This window comes from Scleropages formosus, chromosome 5, assembly GCF_900964775.1.
Source record: "Scleropages formosus chromosome 5, fSclFor1.1, whole genome shotgun sequence".
Lineage (NCBI taxonomy): Eukaryota > Metazoa > Chordata > Actinopteri > Osteoglossiformes > Osteoglossidae > Scleropages > Scleropages formosus.
In genome coordinates, this window is record NC_041810.1 from 28,243,125 (window position 1) to 28,255,654 (window position 12,530).

At 47.6% G+C, this 12,530-nt stretch overlaps 1 protein-coding gene across 1 annotated transcript; it reads left to right on the forward strand.

The window, feature by feature from the left end:
- The first annotated feature begins 6 nt into the window (after positions 1 to 6).
- On the forward strand, positions 7 to 9,808 carry snx1a (sorting nexin 1a). Its single transcript, XM_018765555.2, has 15 exons — positions 7 to 194; positions 1,988 to 2,261; positions 4,625 to 4,761; positions 5,023 to 5,089; positions 5,740 to 5,783; positions 5,920 to 6,061; positions 6,376 to 6,454; positions 6,661 to 6,736; positions 7,019 to 7,132; positions 7,332 to 7,425; positions 7,606 to 7,811; positions 7,912 to 8,055; positions 8,157 to 8,237; positions 8,327 to 8,398; positions 8,549 to 9,808. The coding sequence occupies exons 1-15, from the start codon at positions 78 to 80 to the stop codon at positions 8,597 to 8,599; spliced, it is 1,698 nt and encodes a 565-aa protein (XP_018621071.1). The 5' UTR covers positions 7 to 77; the 3' UTR covers positions 8,600 to 9,808.
- The last annotated feature ends 2,722 nt before the right edge of the window (positions 9,809 to 12,530 follow it).

Genomic DNA, 12,530 nt, shown 5'->3' on the forward strand with positions numbered 1-12,530 from the left:
CGCCCACCTACCCAACGCTCTTCCCCTTTAAGTTCTTTTCTACCTTCCGACACGCGGTCCGAACAATCCCACCGAAGATGGCGGCCAGCTCGGAGCGCAGTCCTCCTCCTTTCCCCGAAGGCGACGAGCAGGAGCCCGAGGCCGAGCCGGAGGATGGGGACAGCGACGAGGGAGAGGACATTTTTATTGGGAATGTGAGTAGGAGGCACTTTTTATCACTTTGAACTGCGCTGAGAGTTTTTTACGCGTAGTGTTGGCATCCCCGAAAAGTTCCGCTTCCTTTGGCTTTTGCTAAGCTAACACACAGATCAGGAACTGGGCACGAGCTGCCTGTCTTTGAGAACTGTCGCCCGAGTACTGCCCTAACCCACGGAGTACTGGTGCTCATTGAGTATGGTTTCCTCCGAGTTTTACTCGATTTGCGCGGTAGCAGCTGCTGCTGCGTGGGCGAATCGGTTCGATAAGACTACCAGTAGTTGGAGGACTAGTACAAGTCAGTCACATATGCCATGGGGGCAGAGGGGTTTCGCTGTCCCCGCATGAGTTCTTAATCTCCGGCGTGGGAAGTTAGTGAATAAATCAATTTAGTGCTTAATTTTCTTCCCGACGTGTTTTCATTACTTTTTCATTACGGTTTAGTTGACGATTACGGTGTAAGATGCGTTAAACAAACTTCATTGACAAACTTACACAAATATTAACAGAAAAAAGCATTTACTCTCCCGTAATACACCGCCCTCTGTGCGCTCCACTTAACCTCGGCTTCTGATTGGCTTGGCCAGGGGACAGGCCCCGCCCACTCGGAGCCCGCCTATGTGCGCATGGCCAATAGGTTGCTATCAGAGCATTTGGTCACATGACCTAATGAAACGTGACCGTGCGTCAGTGTTTTAATTTCGTCTTGAGGTCATTTTACACTTATATTTTTAGCGGACGCTTTTCTCCAAAGTGACTTCCGATGAACTCTATGTAGTGTTATCAGCCCACCCCTTATTGAAGGTGACTTACACTGCCAGATACACTACTTACAATGGGTCACTCATCCATACGTCAGTGGGTGAACCTGAACAGCATGTCTTTGGCGTGTGGGAGGAAACCAGAGCACCCGGAGGGAACTGGAGCAGTCACAGGGAGAACATGCAAACTTCACACAAACTGAGCGAGGATAGAACCCATGTCCTCTCACACCACCCAGGCGCTGTGAGACAGCAGCGCTGCTGGCTGCTGAAACACCTGGGTTCCGTCACATGGCAGCAGATCGTGTTTTTCTCGGAGGCCTTAACCAGCAGTGACTTTATCCAGTAAACCTGGTGCAAATATCTGCTGGCCTTCAGAAGAAGTTAAGAGTTGAACCTGTTTTGTCTGCTCTGTGAAACAGGTTCTCACGTTTCCTCTTATTTATAGGTTATTCTTTTTACTGTTACCCTGATCATGAGCATCATTCATACATAACTGATGTTGAGTGTCACTGGTACCCAATTCTCTCTCTTTCTTGTTCCGTGTGTACACTTGGGTCTGCTGATAGTGTAGTGGTTAGGGTTGCTGCCTTTGGATCCAGTGGTTCCATGTTTGAATCCCACCTTCAGCTGTAGTGCCCTTGAGCAAGGTACTTACCCTGAATTGCTCTAGTATAATTACCCAGCTGTAGACGTGAGTAAATAACTCTAAGTAGTTTAACATTTTAAGTTGCTTTCGAGGAAAGCACCAGATACATAAATAAAAAATAATGTAAATGATGTTATGGTGAAGGACAAAGAGGTAGAGGTAGCTTCTGCTTTGCGTGTGGTTTTTCTGCAGGACTTCGATTAATTGCTTACATATGATCACTGTTTCACCGTCTCTCTTTTGACAGTTTCCAGTCCAATTTGTCAGTTTTTTTTCAGCAGTTTAAAGGGTCTGCATTTTTTAAAAAATTTTTCATTTTCATTCCTTTCACTTTCTTTAGACAACATCTACCTTGAGTTTTTCGTCTATTTGCTTTCTGTAGACCAAACCTGTGGAGATCAAGCCAAGTGCCATGGCCAGGGAACCTCGCAGTGAGGTCACTGCGAAGGGTCAAGGCGACATCATTAGTGATCCCTTGGGGGAGCTGTTTCCAAATGTTGTTGAGGAGCCATCAGGGGCCTTGGTCAGCGAACCACCGACAGACATCTTCAGCGAGGAAGAGTCCGTTGTCACTGACTCCAAAGCAAACATCGACCCCAGCACCATCTCCAAGGCCAACGGCGTTCATTCAGATGAAGAGCAGGATTTATTCTCAGGCATGTGGTTTGGGTATATGGTGGCTGTCCAGTTGTCCACATGTCTCTGTGGTTGTTCTGCTGCTCAGACCTGCCCTGTGTTTGTAGATGACGGGCTGCTCAGATCTGGATGAGCAGTGTCTATATACTCACTCTGCTTGAGCTGCATGTTGTGCTTTTTTTTTTTTTTTTTTTTTTTCTTCTTTCCCCCCCCTTTCTTTCCCTAGTTGATATTCAGTCAAGTTCAGATTGTTTTTATTGTCATTCCTCTATATGGTTTGTATACAGTGGAACGAAATGTCGTTTCTCTGGAGACCATGGTGCAACACAGAACACGAGTACTAGACAATAAATAAATCCACAGGACGTGGATGCAGACATAGGCTGTGAACTATAGGCAGTTTGTAGTGTATGGAGTAACTTCTTCAGTAGGTAGTATTACTGTGCTCTTGATATGGTTAGTTCAGTTTGTCATGGTGGCATGTTGTAACACTGCAGCTTATTTTTTCCACACACACAGAGCTGTGATGTCGGTCTCCATCTCCTGTGTGCCTGACCTGGGGGCCCTGTGCTCTGGGAGTTCAGATCCCAGAAAGCTGAGCACACTGTGGTCTCCCTGTAGTTCAGGGGAGGGTTCCCCTTCTTAGAAGTTTGTGCAGGTTATGCTGGGGGGTTATACTGCTGTTTTGGTCCCAGCTGGGCCTGAAACCCACCCCCTCACTTGCTCCTGTGGCGGATGTGAAAGTCCCTCTGAGTTGCAAGTGCACTGTTTTGACCCCTTTAACACCTCTGGCCTCGTGGTCACATGCTGATAAGGAAACACGATCTCAGCACATTGCTCCCACCGTTCAGGAACAAGAAATGGGGTCCGGAGGAGACACCGTGTCTACTCTGAATCGGCACAGAAGTGCTGATAGGGGCAGTTAGTCCTTTCTGAGGGCACCAAGATTTATGGTGTGATGCTCGTTTTACCATCAAACACCAAAGACTTGTGTCCAATGCAAACAGCCTTTATAATGGGTGTCATGGGGCAGTGCTGTGTTGTTTTGGTTTTACTGCTCTTTCTCACATGCAAAGAAATGCACTATAACAAGGCTTCTTGTGCTGTGATCTTGGGATTCTTGACAAATCGTTGGACTAATATTTTTTTCAAGTTATTAGACTGGAGGGAAAAACATCCTGAATCAGGCTTTCTGTTGGCTGGATGGGTTCTGGTCTCCTATTACCCTTCAAACTGGAGTTTGCTCAGAGTGACCCATCATAGAATAATTTTTTTTTTTTTTTTTTAAAAGTCGTCATATGCTGGCTTTTGAACACAGTTGAGCGTGAAAGTCTGTTCATAGTTCATTCTGATTGTGGCTCCAAAGTCACTTGCAGTTAGTAAAAGTTTGATTAAACAGTCCAGTTTGTTTGGTTATGACAAAAACATGCGTTTAAGTTTTTTTTTTTTTTTTTTTATTTAAGAACAGAACTGGGTCATAACAGCACAGAGACAATTAATATACTGAGGAAAAAGTAAATCCATCAAGTTGCATAAAACACAGTTGACAGTACAGTCAGCAGGGATTGTCATAAAGCTCCAAGATTAAAAAAAAGTTGAAAATTTGACTTGTTAACCACACATTTATAGAGGGAGCTTTATAGTGTATATCAGAGGGGGGCAAATCAAACTTTGGGATTTTTCACTTGTTGAGTGAACCATGTTTGTTAGCTTTTATTCCGTCACATTCTGAAAATAAACAGAGCAGTGTTGGACATAAAACACTTAAATGGCACAGATGCTTCCAGAAATAATCCCGTAAAGATATACTGTAGTAAAGTAAATTCTGCAGATGAGCTTGGAGTATGAAGGATACACCTATTCCTGACACCGAGGAACACCAGGCACTAGCTGTGAACCCTGAGCACTCTGGGTGCTCTTTACTGCCACCTGTTGGCTCGGAGGGTAAATGCGGGTTGCGTTTGCTCCTCAACAAACACATTTTATAAAACAAGTGAAGAAAATGCAAATAAAAAGTAAACAAACTGGGGGAAAATGTCTTCAAGAATCCATCATTCAACGGTTCTTTGCACAAGGAGGTGATGTATTGTCCTCTAGAGAAGGAAGAGCTGCGTAGGAATCTGAGCATGTCGACTGTGGAATTGAAGTTAGCGTGACACTGGCTAAGAGTTGGACGTATTCAGAAGCACTTCACATTCGATCCGTGTCGTTTATATGCCACTCGGTTCTCTCGGAGGAGCAGGACAAAGGAGGGATTAGTGTGTGTTCTCAAGGCTTGCCAGTCTAGTCCCTCTGAATGCTTTCCTTGCCTGTGTGAGTGCTGCAGTCAGACACACGTGGCTTTGTGATCCTTACATGTTTAAAACTTGCTGTGTATTTCCAGAAGCCACCGTTGAGCTGTCGTTGGACAGCCCTCGGAACGAAAGGAAAAAGATTGAGAACACCAGGCCCCCTGTTGCCGCCCCTACCGTTTCTGTCCCCCCCAGCACTTCAAAGGTGGCTTCCAAAACTCTGGAGGAGGTAAGGTACAGTGCTTCTCATAGACCAGGACCCTCCTTGGCTCTGCCCATCTGCGATCACGGCGTGCTCTAGTGAAACTCCTGCTCTGAACTCCGGTCATGAGCGACATGCGAACAAAACAAAGCTGTAGAAACGCAACAACCATGACTTGCGGTGGTCAACGCCACGTTGGTTTTTGTGCTTTGCTTCACATTCCCAACACCTGTGAGATGCTGATCTGTAGCTGAGTTGACCTTAAAACTTCTATCTGCTCCATCTCAGCTGGAGGAGGAAGAGGAGGAGGACAAGTTTGAACTGAACATCTCCATTACAAACCCGGAGAAAGTCGGTAAGCACATTTTTGGGTGATGCACCGTCAGTTCTGTTGCAGTTGAGGTGTTTCCTGTGTGCGAACAGAATGGACGCCGTGCATGAATGAGCGGCATAGCCCCACCCTCTCTTGATAACGGGCTTTCAGTTGGGCACTCGGACAGCCCGGCCTTGTGTTTGGGTGTCAGTCTGATAACGGTCTGCCCCAGTGGGTAAACAGCTGCCAGCACACACACACACACACGTTTTTAAAGCTGAGCCTTGGGTCTCTCGTCACTTCAGGAATTCCTCTTGAATGCTTTGCAATCATAGCAGAAGGAAGTTTAAGATGCTCACCACCTGCAGAAATTTTTGCATTTATAAGTATAGCTGATGCTTTTGTTCAAAGTGACTTAATGTTAAGCTGCTCACAATTATTTATACTGCTGGGTAATTATACTGGAGCAATTTAAGGTAAGTCCCTTGCTCAGGAGTACTGCAGCTGCAGGAGGGATTTGAACCTGTGAGCTTTGGGTCCAAAGGCAGCACCTCTAATCACTACACTACCAGCTGTCCCTAGCTGATGCTGTTTTGATGCTCCCTTTTTAAAATTTTATTTCCGTATTATAGTTAGCATTTTTCTATGTTTGTCTAGAACAGCACTCAGGGAAGTTTCTCTTTCTCCTACAGGAGATGGTATGAATGCCTACATGGCCTACCAACTTTCTACGCAGGTATGCTCAGAACGCCCCCAGATCTCCACACTTCTCTACAACCTGTTTCGATGAAGTACTTGTCCATGAGAGAGGAAGTATAGGCTTGTTTAGTATTTAACTAATTTCTCCTTCGTCTCCCTGCTCGCCCATACAGACCACACTGCCCATGTTCAGGAGCAAGTCATTCACAGTGCGCCGACGCTTCAGCGACTTTCTGGGGCTCTATGAGAAATTGTCAGAGAAGCATTCGCAAAACGGCTACATCGTGCCACCACCACCGGAGAAGAGCATTCTGGGTAACTGTCAACCTCCAGGGAGTGGGGGCAAGTGAAATGCTGGGTACCTGAGAACAGAAGTGTGGGGTTTGGTGTTTAGAGTGACCGCATCAGCACGCAGGTGGTTGTTTCCTATTTCTTGCCATTGCCTCATTGCACTATTTAATTTGTCAGCGATACTTAATGTGCTCCCTGGTTTATAGAAAAGCACTTCCTTTGTGGTCTGATCATCTGTCGTAGCCCATCTGTCATCGAAGCTCACAGCCCCGTCCCTGTACAGCATGTGACGACTGCTCTTGCTCCCATTGTCATGGCCACGTGTGGTTCTGTTGCAGGGATGACCAAAGTGAAGGTGGGGAAGGAGGACTCATCTTCTGCTGAGTTTGTGGAGAGGAGGCGAGCAGCGCTGGAGAGGTGAGGATGCAGCTGGAAATCGTCACCATGTCGAGCATGTTAAAAAGAGCTTCGGTGAACCGGTTTGCTAGCAGTGCTGCAGCTCTGCTACACACTGCCTTCATCCGTCAGTGACAACAAAAGGGATAAAGCGGTAGTGCTGCGGACACATGAGAAGTTTGTTTGCCACCCCCCCCCCCCCCCCCCCCCCCCCCCCCCCCCCCCAGGTACCTCCAGAGAGTGGTTTCCCACCCATCCCTCCTGCAGGACCCCGATGTGCGCGAGTTTCTCGAGAGAGATGAGGTAGGAGCCCCTTGGCCCCTCCTCTTGAGGGTTCATCTCATGTCTCACCTGGTTTCTGATTCCTCGCAACTGCTGTTAGCAGGTTTAATTGAGCAGCAGATTAAGTGTGTTACGTGTTGCCTTCTTTTAGAAGCACTTGGGTTTAGTTTTGGGATGTTGGTGCTTTAAGTAGTCCTCTGGTACTTGTGGGTAACTGTCACTCAGTTCCTGTGTGAGTGCGTTATAATACATTTCTAATTTGGTCCTTTCCTTTTGTTTTGAAATGTCTGTCTTCTCGCTCAGCTTCCCAGGGCCGTGAGCACTCAGACCCTGAGCGGCGCAGGCTTCCTGAAGATGATCAACAGGGCCACTGACGCCGTCAGCAAGATGACAATCAAGATGAATGAGTCCGACATTGTGAGTGTGTTGGGCTTTCCAAGTGAGGAATGTATGCGGACAACAATCTGATTGTGTGTCGTCCAGCCCTGTAATCATTTGTAGCAACGTGAGATTTCTAGCATAGTATGGCATAGCATGTTCAGTTCCCAGTTTAGACCGGTATGGGTGAAACTGGCGGAGGGTGTCCCGGAATGGCTGTTTTCCTGCACTCTTTCAGTGGTTTGAGGAGAAGCTTCAGGAAGTGGAGCTCGAGGAACAGCAGCTACGGAAGCTTCACATCGTCGTCGACACGCTCGTCTCCCACAGAAAGGGTGCGTGCCGTGGGTCATCTTGCTCAGGGGGGTCTGGGAGGCACAGGTGGTTATTGCATAACAGGCTGCTGATGGGGAGGAGTTGTTGTGATGATGTGGTTTGGCCCATGGGGTGTTATGTAAAGATGGTGGATGAAGCACCTGGGTGCTCATAACCCTCCTTTTCTTCCTCCCTGGCAGAGCTGTCCGTGAACACAGGTGTGTTTGCAAAGAGCGTAGCCATGCTGGGCAGCTCGGAGGACAACACAGCTCTGTCGCGTGCCCTCTCCCAGCTGGCCGAGGTGGAGGACAAGATGGAGCAGCTTCACCAGGACCAGGCCAACAATGACTTCTTCGTCTTTGCCGAGCTGCTGGCCGACTACATTCGCCTTTTGGGCGCTGTTCGGGTATGAGGGTCCCTGCGGGGAAACCCCACTCGCTTGTCCGTTCTGCTAGCGAAACCAGGCTGTGCCTTTACCATGTCCTGTACATACTCCCCATTCTCAGGGCTGCTTTGACCAGCGCATGAAGGCTTGGCAGCGCTGGCAGGACGCTCAGACCATGCTGCAGAGGAAGCGTGAGAACGAAGCCAAGCTGCTGTGGGCCAACAAGCCGGAGAAGCTGCAGCAGGCCAAGGATGAGATTGCTGAGGTGATGCCGAGCTCCAGTTTCAATGCTTTGTCCCCTGAAATTGTCTTGTCTGCTGATGTTTGCTCATTCTCTCGCTCATGCTCCCTGTCCTCTGCCCGCAGTGGGAGTCCAAAGTCACTCAGTACGACACCGACTTTGAGCGCATCTCTGCCACAGTGCGCAAGGAGGTGCTCAGATTTGAGGTGCGGCTCTTCGTCTGTCGTTGGGTCCACGTGGGAGGCCCTGCAAAGCACGGTGGCCTAAAAATCATGTCCCGTTTCATTTTGTGCAGAAAGAGAAGACCAGGGATTTCAAGAAACAGATAATCAAATATCTGGAATCCCTCCAACATTCACAACAGCAGGTAAATGATGTAACTTAACTTAAAAGCAGCTGTTCTTTGTTAGTGACATGACTGAGATTTTCTTTATCTTTAATGTGATAGAGTTATCATTATACAGCATAGTAAAGAGTCACAACAATTTTCTTCACCTTCCCTGTTTCTCGTCTCCAGCTGATAAAGTACTGGGAAGCGTTCCTGCCCGAAGCCAAGGCAATAGCATGACGACGAGTGCGGACTTGCAGAGACAGAGGCTGCCTTTTTTATACACTTTACCTCTCGCCTATAAAACCAAGGAAAGGCCCTGAGATACTCTGGAAAGAGAAAAGGAAAACAATCTATTACATTCTTAATCACCATAAACCTATAGTTGATCATCTAACGAGTGTATTAATAATTGTATATTTTTCATTTAACTTCTACATATATTTTCTTAATGATGAAAGAAATAACCTGTGTAATGGAAAGCCGTACTCGGTGGTGGGTTACTGTCCTTAACGGGGTAGAGTGGGATGGGGGTGGGGTTGAGAATCATGGGGTGGTATCTGAGGAGGAGACAGAAAAAAACAGGTGGGGTTTGAGAAGAATGGGGGTAGGGTTTGAAGAGGAGGACAGCTCTTTGATCAGAAGGTCGGTGGTAACTTTACCGCTCTGACTGAATTCTTTCTGGATTTGGCACTTGTGTAGTGGTGATGCACCAGCAGGCTTAGCCGGGGGGAGGGGTCTATCGTTTACATTACAGGAGCTGTTTCTTTTGACACAGATGGTGGTGAGCACTTTTTGTCCTCTTGGCAGGGGCCCAGTACTTCAATGTAGAGTAGGCGCTGCAAGGACACTCGTTTGTTTAGAGTGGCCCTTCACCTCGGCGATAGGGAGACGGGCATGCTGGGAGATGGCTTTCCCTCGTGTCGCTTTAACTCTTCGTCTTCATTCCCGCTGCAAAGCATTATTCTTGAGATTACAGCTTCCTCAAAACGAGTTGCTATGCTGGGGCGAGCCTACGCACCTACACATCCTGGAGCAAGTGGGGTGCGGCTCAAAGCCTGAGAAGGCCAGTCCCACTCTGAACTGCTGTTTGATGCCCCTACAGAGTGGCATCCGCCGTTGGCACAGTGTCTTTATCCTTGTCGTTAAACTATGCATCAAAGTGCATCGAGCTGACTGCCAACGCGAGATGTTCTTGATGTTCTCGTATCTTCATGTGTGTCTTCAGCTAGAGCGCTATAGCTCCTGTTGTTCTACAGCAGCTGCGATTTCAACACCTGCCTTTAGAAAAGAAGCAAATGTATATTTTAATACTTTGATTAATGTCAGAACTGCCCAGTGTGTCGCAGCAAAGAGCTTGTACTGAAGAATTTTTGAGTTACCCGTTAGCGGTTTGGTCTGAACTTGTCCAGCAGCGGTATCATTATTACGTGCGGAGAAGTCATGTTACAAATACACGAGAATGTGTGTGTATTCTGTTTTGAATCTGTGTGATTGAGGTAGAGGGAACTCCCATCGAACTGGTCAACGCGACATCCGCGTCGTTTGTGGCACGATTCAGCAGATACCATGGTTCTTCTCTTCCCCATCCCCTCTTCCAAGGCCATCAGACTGTCCTCAGGGGGTCGCATTCGGCAATACCTGCAGGACGTCGCACCTGGGTTCACCGCCGGTCCCAGCTCTTAGCTCACATAAAAAAAATAGTTGCTTTGTTTGCCAAGAAAATGATGTTGAATAAAGGTTTTTTTTTTCTTAAAGTGCGAGCTGTCTTTCTTATTAACTGTTAATAATGCAGGACAAGATGTTTCTAATTAATTCTCTACTAAAAATTTCACTTGTGCTCCTCAAAAGTTTGAGTGCACCCAGGCAATAGATGTTTTGGACAAACAGGAGAGACAAGTGCAAGCGAAGCAACGCCGATGTCCTGCATCTCTGGGAATAGCTGCAGAAAAGCTGGGAAATGATGGCACCTTCTTTCCTGGCCCGACTTGCTGGGTAAATGCTGTATGTGAAATGGGAAACATCCATTTAGTCCCCTGACCACAGCGATCGTTACTATGAATGTTGGCAGAGTAACACCACATTCAGACTTTTTTTTTTTTTTTTTTTTTTCTTTTCAAAAAAAGAAAGTGTTTCCTGGTCCTCAAGTGGCCATATGTCATTTTTCTACCAGACATTGGTTATGTCCACTTTCTCTTCTCTGTCGGACCTTGTTAGTAAACCCCCACCACCTCTGCATTTGAAGAGGGAACTAAAATTATGGGGTTTTCTGAGCTCTGGATTTTGAGGAACAAGCCTTTCCCTTTATGATTGCCGTTGGCTTCCTACGGTTAGTGGCGTTTTTACGGGAAGTCGCACTGCTTTCAGTCAGTAAACACCCCATCACCGTATGCGTTCCCAGCAGGTCAGGATCAGCAAATAAAAATGGTTTGATCGTGAACTGTTCGGGTAGCCTCATGATCATGTGTCTGGGGAGGGGAATAAATGACAGTTTAAGCTCTCTGCCCCTAGCCAGGGTAACACTCTGCTCTCTGTTTGCTGGGGTGGGTTGGATGCCAGCTGGCTGAGAGCCATCTCTTGCAGCCACCCTCGTTCGTACCGCTGCGGGGAGGTTATCGTGTCAGAACACGGCCGTGGCGGCTGAGGACACATCTGCTCTTTGACGACACGCCTGTGTTCAGGAATTCACGGTACCTGTCGGATTTAGTCAAATTCAAGCCGGTCCTTGTAAATCAGAGTTTACCTGCGACGGCATTTACCCCTGGAACGGAGCGGTCTCTCGGTGCTCTGATTTCTTATTCAGTGCAGCTTGAAAAATGTAGTGATTCCCACTTGTGTAGTCACTGGTGTAAATTCTGGCACGTGGTTCAGGTCCTTAGGTTTACGTTGCTATGAGAAGTATGCGTCCAGCTGAGGATGTAAATCTGCTGTGTGTGCGTGTGTCCGTGTGTCGGAGCACCTCACGCGCAGCGGGAGTCATTGATCTAAGCTGCTGACCTGACAGCTCTGGACAGACGTGCGTTTCTGACGCCATCGCTGCACGTGCCGCGGTCACCGTGGCAACGGTGAGCAGCTTCCTGTCATCCCCAGCACATGACCTCGCTGTGCTGACGCCGGGATGATGGGAACACAAGGCGTTTGGGTTTGTGGGCGTAGAGGCCGCTGCCCGTCAAGCCTCTCCGAGGCCCACTTTGAGTACTTGGGGAAATAATTCTGCTTTTGACTGCAACCTGTTTCATTTACATAAATAGGAGCATATTACTCTGCTTACCACGCTCGTGCGGAACTTCCCCCAAATCCCCTCAGCATCTGCTTTCTCGGTCCTGTATTTGATCCTATTTATTGGAAATGAATACTACTCCCCTTTCTGAAAGTGAAAAAAGATTTGTAGTTATAAATCACAAGTTCACAAATGCAGTCTTCTTCACCCCTAACTTTTATTTGTCAGGGCAGCAGGTGCCGTAGCCGTTAATGTTGTCGCCTTGCAGTCGAAGGACGTGGGTTCAAAACCCCGCACCTGCTGCAATGACTTTGATCAAGGCTCTTACCTTGAATTTATGAGTAAAAATTGCTCAGCTATAATCTTTCACTTTACTTAACCGCTTTTCCCCAAGAGGGGAGCGGCAGTCTGGAGCTTATCGCAGAATCACTGGGCGCTACCGGTGCACCGCAGGGTTATAAATAAGTGAATTGTTTCAAATTTTTTAGCGCAGAGACCGGACGCTGTAAATTTCAGAAAAAATTGTTAGGTTGTTCAACAAAATTGCCGTATCTGCGTATTTTCCACTTCAGTGTTCATGATAATCTCCCCGCCCCCCCGCGCGCACACAGATTTATTAACATAATTACTATGACAATATTTGCAGTTTGCCCATGGTGGTTCTGTTTGTTCGGTATTTCCCGGAATGGATTCCACGAGCAAGCGTTAATTCAGGATGACAAACTGGTTTCTCAACGTTCTCCTGCCAGGCAGCCGGTGAGAACAAAACGCACTGAGAACCGTCAGCAGAGCCGCCTTGGCCTTCGCCTCCGTATTTACCGTGCAGTCAGGGTGAGTACCGTGATTGAGGGTGCTGCAGTGGGAGCGGCGATTACAACCCGAGACCCTTCGCATTCGAGGGACGCGGCCCTAACCGCTAACGCACCTGCTCATGTAGTTACATCCTGGATA

Excerpts from the sequence above, each read along its gene's own strand:
- snx1a (XM_018765555.2), top strand. The coding sequence starts at position 78 with ATGGCGGCCAGCTCGGAGCGCAGTCCTCCTCCTTTCCCCGAAGGCGAC. Across the intron at positions 5,784-5,919 it reads CCTACCAACTTTCTACGCAG|ACCACACTGCCCATGTTCAG; the intron begins GTATGCTCAGAA and ends TCGCCCATACAG. Across the intron at positions 7,426-7,605 it reads GCTCGTCTCCCACAGAAAGG|AGCTGTCCGTGAACACAGGT; the intron begins GTGCGTGCCGTG and ends CCTCCCTGGCAG.